We start from the raw sequence: 24,776 nt of genomic DNA, 5'->3' as shown, positions 1-24,776 counted from the left end.
CCAATGGCTCCTACTTCTGTCTCAGCTATTGAAGAGAAAGAATCCTCAGAGAGCAGCTGCTCTTGTGCACATTGCTGGATCAAGATGGGGCTCAGGTAAGTACTGGGGAGAGCTACTGCACACATTAATAGAATGCATAAAGGTAAAAAACCTTAAACCTACAACCACGTTAATCTGTGGGCATCCTGCTTAAAAATGACCTTACTTATATTTAAAACTGCAATAATTATAGTTGAAAGCCTATAAAACTATGTTTATCTAGAACCTGAAATTTGATTAAAATTGACTTTGGCAAGTACAGAATGTTTTTAAAACCTCTTGGTTTAGGTGACTGCTGTATTAAATCTGACGTAATGGGCATGAATACCTAAAAGGTGTCATGATTTCCATTAGAATACCCATAGAGTCACAAATCTCCCCTGTAAAGGAAGCAGGCGTGTTTTCAAAGCACTAAATTTTACAGAGTAACCCATGATGACGCTTCTTCCTGTTTCTGTGACTTGTGAATTTCCACCTGCCCGCGACATAAAATAGGAAAGTGTGGAGGAGTCAAGTTTTAGTCATTGCCTGACCCTGACTTGGTAGCACTGGATTGTTATGCACACTTGTCTTATTTCCATTGTAGTTCCTGTGAAGTAAAGGAACTCTGGCTGGATACGCTTGTGTGGTAAGTGTTATTTTGTTTTATGGTATTGTTATTATTACTATTAGTAGTATTATTATTAATACTATTAAAGTTATTTTTTGTTGCTGTGATTAAGTGGAGGTGTACCTGAAAAAACACAAAAAGCATGTGTTAGTTTCAAACAATTTATAGAGCCATACACTTTAAAAAATCTCTACAACACAAAGGCAGAACAGTATGTGTTCATTTTAAAAGTAGTGAGCCCTTTTTAAGAAATTGGTGAAAACTACAACTGCAGTTAATCACATGTAACCATTTTGGTTAAACTTTCTCTGGATAAACTACCAGAGAACAAAGCAAAATAAACATTATGTAAATTTTATAATATGTGCTAGAACATAGAGGGAAAAAAGAATACTAGAATATTTATAGACAATAGGTTAACGTTGGCCAGCTGGCAGCATGGGAGGCACCTGTAATTATCTTTCTTTGTAGCCTGAAGCAGAAAAGAGAGTCGGGAAATTGTTTATTTAATTTATTTATTATCCTCTGCAATTTTTAAGGGGATTGTGGAAAATGGTGTGAAGAGTATGGTATGCATTGTCCTGCTGCTAACTTCTTGTGGTCACTAAAGTTAATTTATTTAAATGTATTTACTTATTGTTTAATATTTATTATTATGTATTATTTTAAAATAAAATATTTTAAATTATTTATTTAAATGTAAGTATTGGACACTAAATTTAATCAGCATATTAGTTGGTGGTGTAGCCACTAATGTATTTTAGTAAACATTGCTACTACTGTTAAGCATATAATTGGGCATTATGGCTTTTGGCTTCATATTTTTCTTGCTTTAAAACTACAATGTGTTTTGATTAAATATCTAGTGTAGTGGATTAGCTCCATCATATCATATTGAATGGGATTTTCAGTTTAGAGTACAGGCTGTTTTTGGTTGGTTCTATTTATCTGTTATTGGGTGTCTGGTTGTTTTTATGGGATTTCACTTGTGGTTCAATATACTTACAATAGCGCTCTGCATTTGACACTACTCTGTTGAACAGAAGCCCTCTGAAAAATAAGTTGTTTCAGATTGTGGTAATGTGTTTTTATTATTGTGATGTATGTTGCCTGGAAGTGTCACTGAGCCACAGAAACCAAAACACCCTAATAATCATAAATAGGTAAAACATATACTCACCTTGTAGACAGCCACAATATGCAGTCAAAAAGTTAAACTACGTATATTTAAGCTTGCTTGCTAGTATGCACGCTTGTAGACTAAATTAATATATACTTCTACATAGTAATCAAAAGGATCAGTCAGTGTTACTAATGAAGTCCTATTACATCTTCCAAACAAATTGTGCACAGTAAAGCAGATCAGGCAACAGTCAGCAAAGAAATCACCTATCAATCTCATTAATGAAAGTTCTGAGTTGTCCATCTTGGACATCCTATACTGTATTTTGGCCATGTGCAGACACTGACCCATCAAAGAAGCTGTTATTTTGCAGCTATGCTTCTAAGCAAAACTGTCATTAATGAGCTGGAATTGTGGTGATATGAAAGCCCGCCCTTTTTCCTCGCAGTGTCAACTGTTACAGATCTGGGGAGAAAGTGTGTAAACCATCATTCATGCCCACAGGAGACAGAAGCAACAGTTCATGTGTCAGTTTGTAACATTTTTAATTTGTTCCCTGTTTAATGATTACTTAAATACTAACAGTACTGTCAATGCCATAGTGGATCTAAAATATTGTGCTTATTTTTTATGAAAAGAAACATGCTTTGCAAACTGCTGTGCTAAACATTGCAATTTGTGATGTCTATCTGCACTTCAGTTGAAATTCCAATCAAAGCATTTTCTAGTTTTGGATGAAGCTAGGTGGAGCAGAGAAGGTTGAAAACTTCTGGGTTTTATTGTTGCTTGTGTCCCAAGTAAGGGATTCACCAAAATAGAATTTGAGGGGAACTCCAAAATTGAACAGTAGAGTAAATATCTGTCAGAGGTGGGAGTTCCCCCCACTTGGGGGAGATTTCCATTCACTTTCTATTGTCTCCAGGAAAGAAATGAGAAGAAATCTCACAGTGGTGACACAGACATCAATAAAAACTTGAAAAATGTTCTAATTTTTCTCCATTTAGTCCAAAAATGGTATTTTTAATGAAGTTCTTTTGAAATTAGTGATCATAATGCAAGACGCTGAAATATAGGCTGATTCATTTGATTGTGAGTAACTGTGACCAGTCATGGATTACTTTCAGATGCTTTACACATTATAGTTATAGATACATCAGTGGCATTAAAATGGTTTTACCATAAAGGCTTTCAATTTTATGCAGTAAACAGAAGCCCTAAAATTCTAACTAGTCCCATGTCTCTTTTCAGGCAGATACGAGAAGTTGGTGGCATTGAGGGCACCACCGTACCCTGTACACGATTACTAATGAAGGTTCTCACAGGCTGCAATGCTGTAAGTATGCAACAGATTCTTCATTAGGTTCAGAGTCGTACATGACTTATGTTACATAGTTACATAGTTAGTCTGGTTGAAAAAGTACATCTAGTTCAACCAATAAAAAAGAAAAAAAAAATGATACAATCCTATATACACAATCATATACCCACAGTTGATCCAGAGGAAAGCAAAAAAAAAAACAGCAAAGAATGATTCAATTTGCTCCAGCAGGGGAAAAAAATCCTTCCTGATCCCCCGAGAGGCAATCGGATATTCCCTGGATCAATTTTACCTATAAATGTTAGTATCCAATTATATTATATGCATTTAGGAAATAATCCAGGCCTTCTTTAAAGCAATCTACTGAACTGGGCAGAACCAGCTTTTGAAAGAGTCTATGTCTTATGGTTCTGTGAAATTTCCGTTAATGTTACTGTGAGGCAGCCACAAAATATGAAATTGTTGAATATGGCTAACCATTTTACCACAATATAATGATTATGTCATAAGTAATTTGGTTAATTGTTTTTCTTCTGTTACAGTCTAAAGCTCTGGTTGCCAACAACATGGAGAGCCTAATCGAATGCCATACAGAGGTGAGTAATCAGAGTTCTGTTTGAATGTGTTTTGAATGAAGCATAGGAAGCAACCTTTACATCAGTACTTCCTCTGAAGAAAGCATGGTGGCAACTACTTCTCCTTTATGCAGTTAGATGCATGAAAAGAGAGTGAAAATGTGATAGTCTTTACTGTAGCATTAGGTGGACATAAATGTAACCATTGAAGATTCCGGTGGTTATTTTAATAGTATATAATTGTAAAGAAATGTTTGATGTAATTTACTATTTCATTATTTTACTGGTTCAGACGTTGCCTATTTAATGCTTGTGTTGATTAATGCAGAAATGAAAAATGCTCTGTTGCAAATTATTTGGTCATCCATGTTAATTGAAGGCTATCAGAATGAATATGTAGTTTATTTTTATTAACAGGCAGATGCAAAGAAGTACCAGCTGCTGGCAGACATGATCAGTGAGGATGGCATCTGTCATGTCATTGGTGAGTAGTAAAAAATATTATTTAAATTTACATTTCAGTGGGTATATAGGAAAAATTAGTATATATAATTTAGGCCTGCATTAGGTAATGATGTTCTTTCATATTTTGTGTTATATTTTTAAAAAAGAGCTGATAAATCATACATGTAATATATGTGTAGGCAAAAGAAGGCAAATCTTTGGTGGAAAAGGATAATATATCATATCTAATAGAAATGTCCTTTACCAAACTTTATAGTGTTTGGTTTGAAGTCAAATAGTTGTTGGGAAAGTACCTGCTGTGTCCTACGCCCACAAAGCGTGACCTATATCTGGACTAAATTCTCATGTTAAAAAATGACTGTGCCACAAGAAAAAGATAAAAAACGAAGATATAACTATGTGCAAAAATTTGCTCCTTAGAAGGCTGAGCAATAAAAAAAATGATCTTCAATATATTTACACAGGGAAGGCTATATTAATGACTTTCCCTAGGCAATACATGTTGTAAATCTGTGTATCAGAGTTCTTTGTTATGTAAACCTTTTTTAACACACTCAGTTTTTATTTTTTTCTGTCCAGAGAGCAATAAGAAGAGAAAAGCAGTCATCTCCTGGCCCTTTACTTTGAGGCGAAGTTCCACAATGTCAGAATCCTCAAGTCCTCCAGAGTTAAAGGCAACTTTATTTGACCAACCACTGTCCATTGTGTGTGAAGAGGACAACCTTCCTAAAGCAATCTTCGTAAGTAGACAGTTTAATGCAATGCATCCCTTTTTTCATTTTTGTAGACTCTGGGATATACCTGATAACTAAGAGTATAAATTACATTTCATCTTTACAGGACATGTTAACGATACTGCGTATACAAGGTCCCTTGACTGAAGGGGTTTTTCGTAAAGCTGCCAATGAAAAATCTCGCAAGGAGTTGAAAGAAGACCTAAACTATGGAAGAGACCTGGACTTAAAAAGCAAATCGGTGCATTTACTGGCAGTTGTGTTTAAGGTAATGTATGAAAACGACATAATTAGCTAAGAGGCATCTGGATGGTAAATAATAAAGGGGAGTTTCAATTGCTCTGCAAACTCCCCACATGCTTCTGAATTCTCCATGGCTATGTCAGAGTAGACTATGCATTCCCTATGAGCTACAGTATAGCCCCTTATGGACTGTTATTAATATTGCAGGGTGGACTAATGTTCAACCAGATACAGTGGTGCCAATACAGCACTGCACTACATGAATGATAATATTGCAATACTGGATTCAGCAGCATGTGGCTATGTTGGTGAAATATATGACTGCATTTCTCGGACCCAGAGTCATCTGGGAACTATTATAAGTCTCCTATAGGTTACTTTATAGAGGGGTAGTCATCATATTAGGAACTATGATTTAAAGTGAAACAAGTGTTACCTACTAATATAGATTAGATTACTATAGATTAAATTAGTAAATATGGCTGTTTTTAATAGTTATACTAAATACAATATTTTCCTATGAACAGGACTTCCTGCGTGGCATTCCTCACCAGCTGCTATCATCAGAACTTTACAATGAATGGATGTATGCTTTGGATCAGCCAATCTTAGAAGGAAGAATTAAGCAGATGCAATGGTAAGCATAGATTAATTATAAATTAATACATATTTAATGACATTGTATATTTTTAAGTAATTAATTCAAGATAAACATGGAAATGTGTACAGTATTACCATAAATATAGAACACACAAAGAAAATATGTAAATATGTGCAGGGCTTTATATTTATCTTAACCTTAGATTCATTTACAGTCATCTGATCTAGACAATTTCAGATTTATTGGGCAATAATATCTTGCTTGTGTACCAAGAAATCCTGAGGGATTTTGCAATTATTCCTGATGGAACAATTCCTAATTTTTCTCTTTGATAAGTCAGCACCAGGAGTGTCTAGCAGGTGGTCCCCTTTCTATAGTAAACACGTATAGTCATCTGCTTATTTATGTAGCTGCTGGCTAGATATGCAGAAACCGTCCTAACCAACCTCTGGTACCAGTGGAAGGTACTATTTTATCTCCAGGTACACCATAACCTTCAGACAAGGAATTCCAACCTGTCAATTCATTATTTCCTTCAGTTATAGCAGGAGAACCTTACACCACCATGTGTTTTAGGCTCCCACAGATATGAGATTACCTGATCATGGAGAGATGCATGTGACTGACCTTTCATATAGTGAATGCTAATAGTGAATATAAATGTATTGCATATTCTACTGTGAACCACAACAGAATGTAATTCTGGCCCAGGGGCGGACTGACCATTCCAGCACTCGGGCACTGCCCGAGGGCCCGGGGTCAGTAGGGGGCCCCCTGAAATGCCCTTGGTACCTTTTTTATAGGTTTTTTTGAGTATTGCCCGGGGGCCCCATGAGTTGTCAGTCCGCCCCTGTTCTGGTCTATGAATTTAAGATAAAATAACATAAAACGTTTCTCCATATGCTGTGTACCTAATGTTGCATTTGAAAACATTGTGAATTATTTAGACAGTAAATATAATGGGGTTGGTAAATATACTGTGCACTGCAAATGCAGTTGCTTTAGATTCAAGGGGAACCCCTGCAATGAGGCGAAGCTCTGTTGATTTCTTTCATCCAATCACGTGCTAGCAAAAATGCTCTTTTTTATTTTTTTGCATGTTACGCTCAGATCTAAAGCAACTGCACTTGCAGTGCACTTGGAGTGCACAGTTTATTCGCCTTTAGTAAATCAACCCCAATGTGTTTCTAGTCTAAAGAGAGAGCTGGAGTCTGATAACAGTTTCACAATAATTTACTTAGTAAAGGATAAGCAATCTGGGACATCCAAACTCAGGGGAATGCTGACACGTTTCAGGCAAACTCTTAATGATAGCTTATGTGTTTCTAACCTTAAAATGTCAGCATAGTTTTATCATTATCATTGGCTTTACTGTGTGAATGACTGTGACTGGTCAAAGTGGTGTCCAGAACAACTATTTAATATATTGTGCATTAGGATCCAAGCTTATGTTTTTGAAAACTCTTCATCTCTCTGTGGTTCCATAGCACAAAATGTATTTTTTCCTACTTTAATGGTCAGACATGAAAGCTCTGCCTGCAGGGTATTTCTGAATGGGATTTTTTCTTACTAAAAAAAAGAAGTCTAGTTCCTCTTTCACAAGGAAGTCTCTGTTTCTGTGCCTGTTATAGTTTTCAAATGGTTTCAACTGAGATTGCAAAAATTCTCATCCCTTTCTGTGTTTTTCCCTTCAGTGTTGCAGACAAACTGCCAAAGCCAAACCTCATCTTATTACAACATTTGATGTGTGTACTCAATCACATTAGCACTGCTTCAGATATTAACAAGATGGATTCCAGAAATCTGGCTGTTTGCATTGCTCCAAACATGCTCGTACCACAGGTGGATAAGGATCTTCCGCTAGAAACTCAGAAAGAGTTAAATGAAAAAGTAAGATGTTTCATTGCCTTTTGTTATAATACAAATAACAAAAGCAAATATACACGTTAACCACTTGCCAACCACGGTATAGCTGAATGACGACTACAGTGTGGTTGTCCAGTACTGGGAGGGCATAATATGACGTTGTCCCAGAACGTGCCCTCCCCCGCGCCCCCAGCATAACATAGCTGATCACATGATGAGGTAAAAGGGCAATCACAGCGAACTTTTACCACATGATCAGCTTTGTCCAATGACACAGCAGATCACAATATAAATACAGTTGTCGGTTATTGGCAGCACTTTCCTCATGCTGTCACAGCAAGAGGAAAGTACTGCTGATAACCGGCAAATAACACAGAGGACATCAGTACCCAGCAGTACCGCCCAGTAGTGCCACCCATCAGTACCCAGCAGTGCCTCTCACCAGTGCCCAGCAGTTGCACCCATCAGTGCCCAACAGTGCCGCCCACAAGGGCCCAGCAGTGCCTCCAGTCAGTGCTATCAGTCAGTGCCACCCATCAGTGTCACCCATCAGTGCCACCTATCAGTGCCCATCATTGCTGCATATCAGTGCCTCCTCATCAATGCCCACCAGTGCTGCCTCATCAGTGCAGCCTATCAGTGCAGCCTCATCAACGCACATCAGTGAAGGAGAAAAATTACCAGTTTGCAAAATGTTATAATAGAAACAAAGAAAAACTTTTTTTTTTTGCGCTTTTTTGTTTATAGTGCAAAAAATAAAACACCCAGTGGTGATTAACTACCACCAAAAGAAAGCTCTAGGTGTGTACAAAAAAATGATAAAAATTTCATATGGGTACAGTGTTGCATGATCGCGCAATTGTCATTTAAAGTGCAACAGCACTGAAAGCTGAAAATTGGCCTGGGCAGGAAGGGGGTAAAAGTGCCCGGTAGGCAAGTGGTTAATGAGAACATTGTGATGATTGTAATAAAAAGGTAATCTGTTTCTTTTGTGGCCTAAATCATTGAGCCTAAACTGTTCTGTCACACTGTTATTGCCAATCACTTTCAAAGAGACATCATCTAAGCATTCCAGGTACTTTGGCTAAGGGCCATTAACATGGAGGCACAATGCAATATACCAGCCCATTTGCTCTTCAGCACCAGGCAGTGTTCTAACTGTGGAATTATTTAAATGTATGAATATCAAGTAACGTGAGAGGAAGGATGTGCTACTTACCTGACTCCCATGGGGGTGATTTAAGGTGTTTCTTGCTACCTGGAGAATAATTAATTCTGAATAATTTTATCCTGAGATTCTCCTTTGTAGCCCTGGATCATGGTACATGCCTTGGTCCAGTTCCCATGCTCTAATGGCTTAGTTGTTTCATTTAGCTATAACAATGAAGGTTATATTGTTGCTTCAATATTCCTATTGAATGTGAAAACCACTTAATTAGTCAGGCCATAGAAACTTGTCATTGGGAATGTACCATACTGTAGAAAGCCTATCATATCAAGGTAGTGCTTTTTTGGGTGGATTAATTTTTAGAGACCTATCCTTAAGTAGCTTGAGGCCACAGATGCTCTCAACCCTCCAGCCATCAGGTTCTCAGATGGTATTTCTTTTGTGCCGTGCTAATATCTCTTGGGAAGAGTGACAACATACAGTTGTTTTTTAATAAAAAAAAAATCTGATAAGCTGCACTGATGCATTTATTTGCATCAACAGTGTTGAAGTCTGATCAACTTACTTACAAAAACTTACATAACTTACAAAATTGAAAAAATAGGTTATACCTAGGGAGGCTCAAGGACTTTTCTGTAAAATCAGGTGATTAGTTTTTCTTACCAATTTAGAATCTGATTGATATTTCAGAAACAGATAGGGAAAAATTAATTTTGTAATGATCATAATGCAGTAACAAAAAGCAGTGAAAAGCAATTAAATGACAGGCAAATCAAATAAGGCAGGGACAGTTCAGCTTTTCCCTTACGTATAGATCATAAAATCTCAAGCAGCGATGTACTATTGCCATTAATATTCAAACTACTTTAATTTTGAAAGTTATGTCAGTTTTCTGTTTACAACAGATCATTTTTTGCTCAGTTTTTGTTTTTCAACCGTTATAAGCTGGTCTTATGAATCACACTAACACATTCGTACTTCTATGTGCTTTTTTTTAACAGGTTACAGCACTGGTTGAATTCCTTATAGATAATTGTTTTGCGTTGTTTGGGGACCACATATCACAATTACTTGGTACTTCTGAAGAGGATTCCTTAGAAAATATTGATACTACAGGTGAGAAAGTCAAGAGACCTTTAGTAAATGTATCAGTTGCATTAAGCATCGTTCTATCCAACACTGACTCTTTTATGTTAAGAGACATATTAATGACTTAAACCAAGGAAAAAGATAGCTACCTTAGTCTCTAATTGCCATTTAATGTACAAAAGTTCTCTGGATGGATTTTGGTAATTCCCAAGATTTAATCAGTGCCTGACAGTGTAATCCTCCATTTAAATACATGCCTTAGAAATGCTTCTGAATACCAGCCAATGCTGCTTACTTATATACTCAGATTCCCTGCAGGGTGCATACAGCCGTGGTTGCATGTAATCGGGAGAAAAATGTTAATGCTGACAACATCTAAAATACTTTATAGCAATCTCTCTGAGTTCATATACTAACCACGCGTTGTATAAAACATTATATTCATATTATGAATTCACCTAAAGTATAACTAAAGGTTTTAGTTTTGGATAGAGTGCAGAAGGATTAGAACGCTTTTTTTTCTTTGCCATCTGTACCCCGTTGAGGAGATTCACCCTCTCTAATTATCCTGTTTACTATTATCATTGAAAGTGAAAGTAAAGGAAAATTCCAAATGTTGGGTTGTCCCCAGAAAAGTAATAGACTAGAAATCTTTCAATGGGGACACTAGTTCTGGTGACCTAGGGGTCCCCAAGGAATTCCCCAATTTGCAGAGATTTCATCTCACTTCCTGTTTGGATATGGGACAGGAAGTGAAGGGAAATATCTGTAATGGAATACAGGTGAAAAACCAAATATGACAGGGATTATAACCTTCCCATGCTCTATCCAAAATGAAAAAAAAAAGTGTTGCCTATAATTCTACTTTAATTAGGTTCAATGTGTAACGTACTAAACACAACTTTCACTCTAACATTTGCTAACAGCTTTGTATTGAAAGTGTTACTAAACCCACAACAGTGAAATCAGTCTATTTATGCAGTAAAGCATGCTTGTTATACTCACTGTGGAATCTAAGGGGTTAATCCTGTACATTGTGTAAAAACACTGTTTGATCCTGCCTTCTCTGATTCTCCCCTTCTTCCAGTGCCCCCCTCTTATCTCCTGATAAGACATATCGTGTGGATACACTCTGCACATGTTCAGTTTAGTGTGTATTGCTAGAGACATTTTTTTTTTCTTGGGAGAGTGCATGTGTTCAGCACAGGGCCAATCAGCACTGTCTAGACAGAGGTCAGGGGTTTTGCATCCTCCTAGAGCAAAAAGAAAACGCTTTATACAAGCTTTAACTGTGCTCAATTGGACACTGATAGAAGTCATAAGACTGCTCTAACTGCTGATGAGAAAAGGTATTTAGTAGTTTATATTTACTAAAATAATTGCATTTCCATGTTGTGCGTACTGTGGGAGACCAGATATAGTGAATGCAGGGTCCTGGGTTTAGTAACACTTTTTAAATATTAACGTCTAACTATGTTTGTATTTAATTTAAACTCTCTTATATTATGTCCTTTTCAGAACTTTCATCTCATCAAAATGACTCTGCTTATGACAGTACTGATCCCGATCATGACTGCCATGCCAGTGCACTAACAAAACACCACAATGAGCAGTGGGGCCAAAACAGGGCTGCTGGCAAGAACAACACAGAAGAAGAAGTTCTAAATCTCCTGGATTCTACTTTAGACCAAATTAAATGTGAGGCCGGCAGCATGGACAGAAGATGTTCAGAACCATACATTTTTTCCACCCGAAATGACATAACAATAGCAGGAAAGAAGCTGACAAGAAGCCACGATGATGTTACAGTTAGAAAACAAAGATTCAGTGATGAAGCACTGTCCACCCATACTCATGAAAGATATTGTGATAGAGCTTTATATAGGAAGAATATGCCAAAAGGTCTAAAGATTAATACTAGCTATACTTCAGATATAGCAGGCCAGCTTTTATCAGCCACATCTTCCAACTGCTCTATTGATAGTTCTTATTCAGACTGCTCTGTCTTCACCAGCTCTCCATTGGTATCCCCTCTAAGTCCAAAGAAAAATGACTTGGTGAGGCACAAATCATTCTCTATGAAAACTAAAGACTTAAGTAACACTATCAAAGCTGGTAAAGAAATAAAAAAGCATTCAAATTCCTTTTGTTATGTAAACAACAAAAAACTGCTAACCAAAACACAGAGCTGGGGTCCTGATGGTAACAGTGGAGAAATGCCAAGAAACGAGTTAACCAGGAGTGTCTCTAAAAAAAGTCAGCGAGAGTTACAAGGTACGCAGGACACTGCTTTCCATCAGCCACAAGTGGTAAAACTAAGACCACCATCAACACGAAGAATATCTGTTGATGAGGTTTTCCGAATGGTAGACCAAAAAAACCCAGGTAAACCCCCATCCTATGAGGAAGCCATCAATAAAAATGCATCCTCTCACAAGAGCATGACGGTTCACACCATGAGAGCCAGTGTATCAAGCAATACCTGTTCTACACCTCCTTTAGAGAATGACTCTTCTGTACAGTCTTGTAGTGCTCATCTCAAAGCCAGCCTATTCAGTGACAAACAATTGCCAAACTCATATGGGCTAACACAACCAAACTGCCAGTCTAACAGAACAAAATCAGACCTTGTCAGGACCAAGTCTGAGTCCTGTCACAGAAACAGACATGAATGTATAAGTCGGCGATGTAGTCAACCTATCTTTGAAATCTATGATCAGATACAGTATGCTAAAGAGTCCTATGTTTAAAATGTATTTGCAATCTTAAATACAATAATATAATTATGTAAATAACCATTTCTGCTGCACTTTGCTAGATGGATTGCAAGGGTAACAGCTGGATTTCTTTCTCCTTAATCATCACCCTGGCTGACTCCAAGGTTTTCTACATCAGTTGTAACATAATCACTTCACTTTTTGCATCAACCCAAAGGCCTTTCCCCAGTTGGAACAGCCAGAAATATTTTTGTTGGGAACCCCCAAGGGTTCATCCATATAATATGCCAAGATTTTGACATTGAAATATACAATATGTAAAATACTAAGTGCAAATACTGTAAAAAATAACTTCTTATGTTATGTGGTTTATGTGTAATATGGGTGGTCTTTTAATAAATTAACATTCTAGAAGAGTTCTCGTTCTCCCATATATTCGAGAACAATTAGTAGCCAATGTTATGAGAACAAATGTTTCCTCACGGTAGCTTTAACACTGGTATGCTAATATTAGATGTCTTCAGTGTGTGCCACTGTCTGGCATATGACTGTAGTAGTGTTATACTGTATTCATATTTATGTGGTCCATTTGTAATGTCACTTTGTAGTCCATTCACTGTTCTAATACAGGCTGTAATGTGAAGCTTTTTTTGTTTTTTAATGACAAATCAAACACCTTGGTTGAACCTACACTACAGTTAAGCACTTTCTTAGTTATCTAGATTTTCTATTTTGTAATAAAAAAAATAAACATTTATAACTACACAATACATTGGGTGTTGTCTTTTCATTTAAGTATAACATACAGTATGAATTGGTTCAGCAAGCTGTGAGAGCGAAAGTTAAATATGAAAATCCTACCAGCAGGCAGGCTATTTCTTGCAGTGCCATGGACCCATCCTTATAATCCAATGGGTTCTAATCTGCTCAGTAATGGAGGACTCCCAAAGGCAATCTTCAACAGCAATCACCACTGAAATTGTAACATCCATACACCTCAGAGATGTCTAGGGGAATTAAGAAGATTTTAAGATTGAATGAAAAAATGGAATCCAATTTAAGTAAATGAAATTCAGATTTGACATTTTGAAAACTGTATTTAAACATGTTTTAAAGAATAATTCCAGGCATTGGCATGTTATACAAAGTTATATAGGTTCAGCTTGAACCAATGTAACTATGTATATGACATACCTGGCCACTGGATGCTGGAAATCACTAAAGTAGATGCTCCAACTCAAGTGACCTCCACTTGCTTCTTCTTGGTCCTGTGCTAAGTGGCTGACCTGAAGCCTTGAAAACAAAGGAGGTTGGCAGCTCTGCACAAGCACCATTAAGAGAATGCTTTGCATTTTCTGAATGAATGCAAAGAGTTCTCTAATTGGTCGAGGTATGAATCGTGATGTCTCCGCAAAGTATTCTCTAAATGGCGTCCGTGCCAAATGTCTGGCCTTTTGTGTTCACAGTGCAGGAGAGCAGCCATTTTGTGCAAAACCCATAACTAAGTGAAGATCACTGAAGTAGCCATGTCTTCAGTTTCCAGGTATGTCACATACAAAGTTAATTTGGTCCAAGCTGGACTAAGATAACTATGTATAACATTCTGATGCCTGGAATTATTCTGTATGTTTTGGACAGAAAAGGAAAGAGTTATTAACCTTTTATCTTTTTTTGCTGTCTAGGTCCCTGCTGAGAAGATTCACCCTCTCTTTGTCCTAGTGACTATTCTCATTGGGACTGAAAGAAAATCCAAAATTTTAAGTTGTCACTGGAACAGGAATAGAGGAAAAATCCTTTAAGGGGGCACTTGTTACTAAGACAAATGTCTAAGAGGGGATTAATTTGTTGCTGGGACAGCTATCTAAAAGGTGATTTTCCTCACTTCTAAGGAATTTCCTCTACTTTCCGGATGTTTCTATGTGACAGGATATAAGGGACACAATAGGACACAGATGGCAAAAAAAATCGGACTCGAAAAACCTAACAGGGGTGTCAACTCTTCCCTAATATACCCAAGACTAAACAAATTTTGACTTTGATATACTGTACTTACACTTTTGCATTTAAGCTGCTGAACAATAATGTAGCATTTATAACGTAGGGAACCTTTATATCTTATGGAGCTGCAACTTTCAACATTACTGGAAAAGATTCCATTATAAGCTTGTATGTTTAGCTACAGTTAATTTACTATGAACAATTTAAAATGTCAAAACTGCAGCAAAATGTAAGGTTGAGAAAAGTGGAAAAATAGCACTGGAGCTGTAGGGTTATTTCACTGGTGTTGCTAGAATATACTTATTTTGATGTAAGTGATCTGGGTCCTTGGCAGGCAGCTTTTACACCCCAGAGGATCCACACAGTCCACTGGTGTAATAACAGGGGTCACAGAAGTCTCAGTTGCGACCTGGCCCCTGCTCCAGGGGACCCTGGGGACTGTCTGTCAACTCCTGTTCTTTAAAGCAGAAGCATATTCCTCCCGTCTATCACATCGTGATGTTTTCCTTCTACTTTGCTGAAAGAGTTAACATCCATCCCTTAGTCATCCTGTTAAGAAGCCTTGTCCCATGAAATATATTATCTCCCTCTACACAGCCCCCTCCTCACATGCCCTGTAATGTCTTATCGAGAACTGGACATAAGATGAAAAGAGAACAGGAGAGTTGCAACTGTTTGAATGCTGAGAGCCCATCCCCTTATATCAGTCCAGTCACTGCTCAGTCTAGTGCAGCCAATTTCACATTATGGAAACTTGCCTGCAAATTGCTCTGGGAATGGTTAGGACACTGATTGCCTGTATTATTTGAGCATGTGTAATGGAAATGTCATTCAGTGTGCAGTAAGCCAAACTTTTATTTATTTATTTTTTGCATACAGAAAAAAAGAGAAAAGTGAAACACACTCCATTTGCAATCCACAGTGGGTGTCAGTAAAAAGTTAACGACACCCCAAACACATGCAATACTTGTGGTGTGGTGCAATTTCTGTCCATCCAAAATGAATGGGCTGAGATTGCACTATGCAGAACTGCATGTTTATTGCACAGGAACTGCAGAGAGTGTCACTGTGCATATCACATGCAGTTTGTGGTGTGAACTGACACTGAACTAATGGAGTGAGATTAAATGAAGATGAAAAAGAGGGGAAGAGAAAAGAAAGAAAGAAGGGGAGAGAGAGTAATGGAAAGATGGAAAGATGGAATGAGATAGCAGTAAAGTTTGAGAATTTAAGAGACAAGAGACAGCAAGAGAGAAGGAGGAAAGAGCAAGATGGAAAGAGAGAGGGAAGAGCGGGGGGGGGGGAGTGAGAGAGGAAAGAAAACAGGAGAGGAGAAGAGAGAGAGTTTAAGGATTTCACTGGGGGGATGGAAATAAAAGGTTGTAATATATTCTTGCAAGTGTTTTTACATTCTACTCTTGGGTCTGCTGAAAAGTATTAAAAATAATTGGAGAGGTATATCTAAATATCTAAATGTGGACAGCTTCTCCAAAATCTTTTGGATTACCCTCTGAAAACGTAAATAAAGATCGGGATGGTTATAAAAGTAAGCATACTTCCATGAGATATGTGTTAGATGTTAGGCTGGGTAAACACGGCCCGAAAATCAAACAAAAGCAGTCAGTTTGTCAGGAACCGTCTGACTTCTGGTACAGCTTCCGTCCCAAAGAAGCCGGTCGTTGAACAGCAGCATTTGATCAGCGCTGGCAGCCAATGGCTGCTAGCACTGATCAGGGTGTTGTGGGGAGGGGGGGTTCCCCTGTCAGAACACAATAGGTCATCTGGGGAGAACACTGGACCAACATTGCTTAGTTAGTACAGCGGCCTCTCAGGTTTTTTTTCCTTCAGCCCGCTGGGTTGAATGAATAAAAAACTTTACATGTGTACCCAGCATAATAAGTGTAGCTTACATAGCGAATCTCATATGCACAAATTAAACTCTATTCCGCATCGGAAATACTTCTCACCCCCTGTCCAAAACTGCTGCAATCACCTGGTATTTATACTGTTAGAATATATTGCTCCTCAGTGCAATTGCTTGGTATAGTGCCCCATTATTGAGCTAGCTTCCCTGCTCAAGTCCAGGCTGTTTACCAGATTCCCAGGGCTAAGAGGTTTGGCCAGTGTGACGTTGGAGTGTCTGACATCAATGCCTTTTGTGCTTTGGCGTAACTGGGCTTTGTGAGGACAAGACATCCATTATTTAAGGCATCCACTTTTCCTTGCCACACCCCAGCTCCCAAGCTGTTAAAGGAGCCTTATACTTTAATGTGAGCCATTAAAAGATGCTTTATATAGAGCTTTTAAATCATTCCTATTTGGCTAAAAAATATCAGGAGGATATTGATTCAGACTCAGATCAGGAGTTATAATAGTATATACTGTAAATAAGGGTTCCTTATAACTTTAAATATAAATAAATAGATATAAATAAATATCTTTAATCCATGTAGATCCAGAAATCGGTGATTTCATAAAAGCAAACAATAAACTATAAACAATAAAAATAATAACAAATAGAAAAAGTCACACCAAGGAAGATCTCGTTCTTTACTGTTTGTTTTTAACAATGAGAATTATATACTATGCTTGTTAAAGTGGTAGTAAACTCTTCTTTAATAATTTTACCTACAGGTAAGCGTATAGTAAAGAGTGAACCGTTTAGGAGATATTAGCCCATTTTGATATTCAGTGCATGCACTCTGAAGGAACGGCATACCCGTGTCGTTCCTTTAGAGCACTGTGTCATGGCCCGGCACTCCCACGTGCAGGCTCGGGAGTGACATTATTGCGTCTTGGTCAGTCAGGTGGCCAGAGCTCGCAAACCCGGAAGGAAGACCGGGTGCAGATGGAAGTCCCGGGGAGCCGTGACAGCGCTCTGCTGGAGGGCTTTGTTTCATACTAGCATAGTATGCCTTTACCTTGTAGGGGTTTTTCTTCTTTTTTTTTATGCGGTTTAGTACCGCTTTAACTTTTTTTAATTAAAAGAGAAGTTAGTGATTACAAAAAAAGCACACATCGGTGGATGCAGCATCAATCTGAGCTACAGCTGTCCCCCACTGCTTCTAAGACTGAGAACTGAGTGATCAAAGACCTCTGATCACTCAGTTCTCAGTCCTCAGTAGATAGAGAGCTTAAACATGAGTACAATACCGTAACAGTAATAACACACAGGAAATAGGCAACAGATAATTGATGATAAATGAAGTAAGTAGATTTTAACAAAGTGAAATAAACACAATACACATTTCAACATACAGGTCAAAGAATACAAAAGGTTAACTGACGGGAATATTAGCATTACTCACGGCCATGGACTTACACCCGAAAAATCCATTAAACCAGTATACATAGCACTATGAAGATCAGCATCAACCATGACAGCATGAATAGCAAAATAAAAAGCCTCACTGTAATTCTTAGCTATTCAATGTCCCCAAGTGCACTCCCACTCCCTAATAGTGGGAGGGTGTATGTGTTCCTGACAAGAGGGTACCCTTGGAGTACAAAAGAGGGGGGGTTGTGAAAAGAGATTCACAGAAAAGTGGTTACATCATGGACAGAATGCGATACTCAGAGTAGTTCCCAAAATTATGCTTTATTACACAATATTTATAGACAATTGGGTAAATACCCTGGTTCACCATCACCTTAGTATGAGATAATACAAAAAGACCTTTAGATCATACTGCATGTTTTTTGGTTACTGGGCAGAAACCATATACAGTTGCAAGAAAAAGTATGTGAACCCCTTGGGATTACATGGAGTTTTGCATGAATTGGGCATAAAATGTGCTCTGAACGTCATCTAAGTCACAACAATAGAAGAACACAGTCTGCTGAACATAATACTAAACAAACATTAGATGTTGCCATGGTTTAATTGCACATAACATGTAAATATTCACAGTGCAGGGAGGAAAAAGTATGTGAACCTTTGGACTTAATAATTGGTTGACCCTCCTTTGGCAGCAATAACCTCAACCAAACGTTTCCTGTAGTTGCAGATCAGACCTGCACAACGATCTGGAGTAATTTTGGACCACTCCTCTTCACAAAACTGTTTCAGTGTAGCAATATTCTTGGGATGTCTGGTGTGAAACGCTCTCTGAAGGTCATGCCACAGCATTTCAATCGGGTTGAGGTCAGGACTCTGACTGGGCCACTCCAGAAGGCGTATTCTGTGCTGTTGCAGCCACTGTTTTGTTGAATTACTTGTATGCTTTGGGTCATTGTTCTGTTGCATCACCCATCCTCTGCGGAGCTTCAGTTGGCGGACAGATGGTCGTACGTTTTCCTGAAAAATGTCTTGATAAACTCTGAAATTCATTTTCCTATCAATGACAACAATCCGTCCAGGCCCTGAGGCAGCAAAGCAGCCCCAAACCATGATTCTCCCTCCGCCATGTTTTACAGTGGGGATGAGGTTTTGATGTTGGTGTGCCATGCCTTTTTTTCTCCACACATAGTGTTGTGTGTTCTTCCCAAACAACTCAATCTTGGTTTCATCTGTCCACAGTATATTTTGCCAGTAGTGCTGTGGAACATCCAGGTGCTCTTTTGCAAACTTCAAAAGTGCTGCAATATTCTTTTTGGACAGCAATGGCTTCCTCCGATGTGTCCTCCCATGTACTCCATTCTTGTTTAATGTTTTCCTTATTGTAGATGTGTCAACAAAAATGTTAGCATGTGCCAGAGCTTTCTGTAGGTCTTTAGCTGACACTCTGGGATTCTTCTTTACCTCATGCAGCATTCTGCGCTGTGTTCTTGCAGTCATTTTTACAGGACGACCTCGCCTAGGGAGAGTAGCAACAGTGCTAAACGTTCTCCATTTGTAGACAGTCTGTCTTACCATGGACACATGAACATCAAGGCTTTTGGAGATACTTTTGTAACCCTTTCCAGCTTCATGCAAGTCAACAATTCTTGATCATAGGTCTTTTGAGAGCTCTTTTCTGCGAGGCATGGTTCACATCAGACAGTGCTTCTTGAAACCAGTAAACCCAAAACAGGTGTGTGTTTTTTAAGGTCAGGACAGCTGTCAGCAACACATCCAATATCATCACACTGATTGGAGTCAAGGTTGGCTCCCTCTTGGCTCCAATTAGCTCTGGGAGAAGTCATTAAGCTAGGGCCTCACATACTTTTTCCTCCCTGCACTGTGAATGTTTACATGTTATGTGCAATTAAACCATGGCAACATCTAATGTTTGTGTAGTATTATGTTCAGCAGACTGTGTTCTTCTATTGTTGTGACTTAGATGACGTTCAGAGCACATTTTATGCCCAATTCATGCAAAACTCCACGTAATCCCAAGGGGTTCACATACTTTTTCTTGCAACTGTATTGGGTGATGCAGTATATTTATGAACCTCTACCCTCTCTTATTCTTTACCCTTGGAGTACCCTTGGTGACTGCAATGTACCTAGTGCCCAATTTTCAGTGTTGGCCATCTTTCTGTGGGACCTTTCTGTAGGTGGTGCACTTTTAGCAGTCCTTTAAAGACTGTACAGAAGGGATAACCGATGGGCTTTTAAGTATGGAGAAGTTTCAGTGGGCATTAAGCTTGGGCAGCAAGGGGTTAAACTCAGTAGTTTTGATCACCACTCCCAGTATGCAATGGATCAGATCCAGTATGCTTGATGATGAACTCTCGGTCTTCATGATCAGGTCCTCACAAGACTCTCAGTGCTTTCTCATCAGTGTAGCAACAGATCTCTCCAGCTATGGTCCCTGTTCAGCAAACAATCTCTGCAACTCAGTCCACAAGCTCCCACAAACACAGCAAAACACAGCCACCCAATCTCTGCACAGGACCTGTTCTCTCTGACACTGTGCACAGACCCGAGCAGCAGGTTTGCACTGTTCCATGCCTTGAGCTGATGTGCACTGAAATCTTGTGATTTCATCCTCTGTATCCAGGGAATTGTGGGTGCTGTCATTCTACAGCCAATCATTTGTATTTTACAGTGACTCTTTAAGACTACATTTCCCAGAATCCTCAGTGTCTGCTTAGCAAGTCTTCTCCCCACCTGTGATTGGTTCAGGTCCACTGCAGCCAAGAGGGAGGGGGACAGGAATGAGCCTAGAGATTTTATAGAGAGCAGATCACAGCAAGGAAGCTAGGGTGAGAGGCAGCTGCTGTGTAGCACAGCCTGGTCTTCACACAGATCCCAACAGCAGCGTGGGCAATTGGGGGAGTGAACACACATGGCTGTCCAGCCTGCTCTGCCCACAGCAGGAAAATGGGGTGGGGGGAAGAGAAATAGCTCCACACAAGCAACCCAGCACTCCTATTATAACACGCAGAGGGGGAGCGGATAGAAGCCTCTCCCTTTGTATTACCGATCACCTCAATACTGCTCCTAGCAAGGGATTTGCAAGCGGTGGATTATACAGTCGATTGGCGCCTGGCTAAATGTCTATCTATTTCTCTATGGATCAAGGATAAAAGGACACATTTGCTATGTTGCTCATGCTCAGGGCAAAAAGGTCCTGCTGCCTGTACTTTGTAAAGTGGTATACCTTCCTTCCCAATACAGTTAAGAGCACAAAGACAGGACAGCAGTGCTAGGTTCTAAATCTTTGATTCTCACCACTTTACACAGCGTGCAACCTAAATGAGGGATCAACTAAGAGGGATAAGCCTCTAGGAGACATACTTGCTAACAGTATAGAAGCTCCATCAGCCCTTCATATCAGAGACACAAAATATGCTGAGAAGAGGTCAGAACTATAATGTAAAACATAAGATAAAAAGAGAAGGAGTCAGGCATAAATGTACAATAAAGACTATACAGAAAAAGGGTCAGGTGTACAAAAAAAACATACACTATACAGAAAAGCAGTGAAAAATAAAATGTACAGCAGAATATAGATAGAAGGGACAAGAGTTTTAGAAGGGACAGGAGTTTAATGTACAGTATAGAGTATGCAGAAATGGGCCTAGAATAAGAACAGTTTAGATTACAAGGTTCAGTGTTTGTCAGTCTTAAGGTTTTTTTACTTTGAGTAATCAATGAAAAATATGTAGGCCAAACCCATATTGAGCACGCGTCTACCTATCTATCCATCATCTATCTATCTATGGAACACTTTTTCTGAGTTGCTGATGCTCTGGGCAGAAAGGTGCTGCTGTCTGTCCTCTGTGAAGGGGTATACCTTCTGCCCCATTTTACAGTCGAGACTGGACATGCTGACGGCAGTGCATAGTTTCAACTCTGTTTCCGACCTCTAAGAAGCGATCTACCTCTTTACATGGCGATCGACCTAGGAGAGGGATCAGCCTGTAGGAGACGTACTTGCGAACAGTATAAAAGCTCCATAAGCCTTTCACATCATAGAATCAGGATATGCTGAGAAGAGTTCAGAAGTATAATGTGAAACATAGGTTTTTAATGTACATTAAAGAATATACAGAAAAAGGTCAGGAGTACAACGTACAACACACACTATACAGAGAATCGGTCAGAAGTATAATGTACAGTGTAACATAGACTATAGACAGAGGGGACAGGGGTTCAATGTAAAGCATAGACTATGCAGAGAAGGGGCCAGGAGCAACATATACAGTTTAGAGAATACAGTTTAGTGTTTGTTGGTCTTAAGGTTTTTTACTTTGTTTCTGAGTAATCAATGAAAAATATGTGAGCCAAACACGTTGAGCGTTTGTTGTCTCATGCTCATGTCAGTACCATGTTTTTTTTTTTTTTTACATGTGGCCTACTCCTGCCAGATTTAATAGTTGAGAAAGGACACGCCAATGGGGCAGCAGTGCAGAGTTGCAACTCTTCTTTTCTGACCCCTAAGAAGGGATCTATCTCTTTAAAGAGCGATTGAACTAGGAGAAGGATCAACCAAGAGGGATCAGCCTCTAGGAGACGTACGAGCAATAAGTACAAAGGTTCCATAAGCCCTTCACATCAAGGATGCAGAAAATGCTGAGAGGAGGTCAGAAGTATAGTGTGATACATATGATATGCATAGAAGGAGTCTGGAGTATAATGTACAACAAAGACTATACAGAGATAGGGTAAAGAGTACAACAAACAATGCACATTATGCAGAGAAGCGGTCAGAAGTATAATGTATAACACAGACTATAGATAGAAGAAACAGGAGTTTAATGTACAGCATAGACCATGTAGAGAAGGGGCCAGTAGTAAAATATACAGTTTAGAGTACAAAGTTCAGTGTTTGTCAGACTTAAGGTTTTTTTACTTTGTGAATAAGCAATGCAAAATATGTAAGCCACAGACATGTTGAGCGTGTGTATCCTAATGCTCATGTCAGCATCGTGGGTTTTTTTTACATTTAGCCTGCTCTGGCCAGAGTGGATTACCTCTCTGGCACATTATCTGTTATTAGTTTCTGTGATAAAAGTGGATGCCCAGTTGGGATCTGTCTATCTATCTATCTACAGTATGTATCCATTTGTCTATCTATTTTTCTATGGATCAAGGATAAAAGGACTCATTGGCTGTGTTGTTGATACTCCAGGCAAAATGGTCCTGCTGTCTATACTCCGTAAAGGGGTATACCTTCTTCCCCGTTTTACAGTCAAGACTAGGCACACCGACGGGACAGCAGTGCAGAGTTCCAACTCTTCATTTTCTACCTCTAAGAAGCGATCTACCTCTTTACACAGCGGTTGACCTAGGAGAGAGATCAGCCAAGAGGGATCAGCCTCTAGGAGACGTACTTGCAAACAGTATAGAAGCTCCATAAGCCCTTCACATCAAAGAATCAGAATATGCTGAGAAGAGGTCAGAAGTATAACGTGAATAATAGATTTTTAAAATACAATAAAGACTATACAGAAAAAGTTCAGGAGTACAACGTCCAACATACATTATACAGAGATTCGGTCAGAAGTATATTGTACAGTGTAACATAGACTATAGACAGAAAGGACAGGAGTTTAACGTACAGCATAGACTATGCTGAAAAGAGGCCAGGATTAAAATATACAGTTTAGAGTACACAGTTCAATGTTTGTCGGTCTTATGGTTTTTTACTTTGTTTCTGAGTAAGCAATGAAAAATATGTGAGCCAAACAAGTTGAGCAGTTGTCTTCTCATGCTCATGTCAGTACAGTGGGTTTTTTTTACATGTGGCCTACTCTGGCAAGAGTGGATTACTTCTCTGGCACATTATTTGGTCTGTTTTTAGTTTCTGTAGTAATAGTGGATGCCAGGTTGGGATCTCTCTGTCTGGTTATTTTTTTATGGATCAAGGATAAAAGAACTCATTGACTGTGAAGTTGATACTCTGGGCAAAAAGGTTCTTCTTTCTGTCTTCTTTACATGTGGCCTACTCTGGCAAGAGTGGATTACTTCTCTGGCACATTATTTGGTCCGTTTTTAGTTTCTGTAGTAATAGTGGATGCCAGGTTGGGATCTCTCTGTCTGGTTATTTTTTTATGGATCAAGGATAAAAGAACTCATTGACTGTGAAGTTGATACTCTGGGCAAAAAGGTTCTTCTTTCTGTCTTCTGTAAAGGGGTATACTTTCTTCCCAATTTTACAGTTGAGAAAAGGAATACCACTAGAGTGCAGATTTGAATCTCTTCCTTTCTGACCCCTAAGAAGGGATCTACCTCTTTAAACGGCGATCGAACTAGGAGAAGGATCAACCAAGAGGGTTCAGCCTCTAGGAAAAGTACGTGCTAACAGTATAGAAGCTCCATAAGCCCTTCAAATCAAAGGTGAAGAAAATGCTGAGAGGAGGTCAGAAGTATAGTGTAATCAACCAAGAGGATCCGCCTCTAGGAGATGTACTTGCAAACAGTAGAGAAGTATAATGTAGGGATGTTGAATTTATATCGCACTATGCCTGGGACATGTAGTTCAGAGAGCCAGGCAGGTAGTTTTATTTTTATCTTTAGCCCTGTCAGGTGGAAGCATTCAGGCTGTCGCACTGCCGCCCGATTGTTTCCACGCAGTTCACTATGTTTCCCGTCTCCACCCCCATTGCCCTCTATGTCTCCTGTTCTCCGCTTGCCCATCTGCGGGTCCGGGACCAGTCAGTGGCTGCCGGCGAGTATAGGGGAGGGAGGAGAGCAGACACATCCACTCCCCTTCCCTTCTCTTACTTACCTGGAAGTGATGTGATGTCACTGGGTCCTTGTTGACAGCTTCCCGGCCATTGAGGCTGGGAAAGAATGTAATGCACTGCATTACATTCAGTGTAGTACAGGCGAGACATCTAAGGTCTTTTAGACCCTGG

General features: G+C 39.1%; 1 protein-coding gene across 2 annotated transcripts in view; it reads left to right on the top strand.

The window, feature by feature from the left end:
* The window catches only part of TAGAP (T cell activation RhoGTPase activating protein), a 126,073-nt gene extending 112,757 nt beyond the window's left edge, over positions 1-13,316 (top strand). For both annotated transcript variants that reach the window (XM_089676291.1, XM_089676290.1), the window contains 10 exons: positions 626-667; positions 3,021-3,105; positions 3,633-3,686; positions 4,083-4,149; positions 4,710-4,870; positions 4,971-5,132; positions 5,635-5,744; positions 7,403-7,598; positions 9,744-9,858; positions 11,350-13,316. In XM_089676291.1, the coding sequence (XP_089532417.1) occupies positions 626-667; positions 3,021-3,105; positions 3,633-3,686; positions 4,083-4,149; positions 4,710-4,870; positions 4,971-5,132; positions 5,635-5,744; positions 7,403-7,598; positions 9,744-9,858; positions 11,350-12,581 (2,224 nt within the window). In that variant the 3' untranslated portion in view covers positions 12,582-13,316. The remainder of the gene's footprint in view (positions 1-625; positions 668-3,020; positions 3,106-3,632; positions 3,687-4,082; positions 4,150-4,709; positions 4,871-4,970; positions 5,133-5,634; positions 5,745-7,402; positions 7,599-9,743; positions 9,859-11,349) is intronic.
* The last annotated feature ends 11,460 nt before the right edge of the window (positions 13,317-24,776 follow it).

The sequence above is a fragment of the Staurois parvus genome, unplaced genomic scaffold (genome assembly GCF_062004578.1).
Source record: "Staurois parvus isolate SC_StPar_1 unplaced genomic scaffold, SC_StPar_1.0 ptg000165l, whole genome shotgun sequence".
NCBI lineage: Eukaryota > Metazoa > Chordata > Amphibia > Anura > Ranidae > Staurois > Staurois parvus.
Note: the sequence above shows the minus strand (reverse complement) of the source record. Positions and strands in the feature narration are given on the sequence as shown.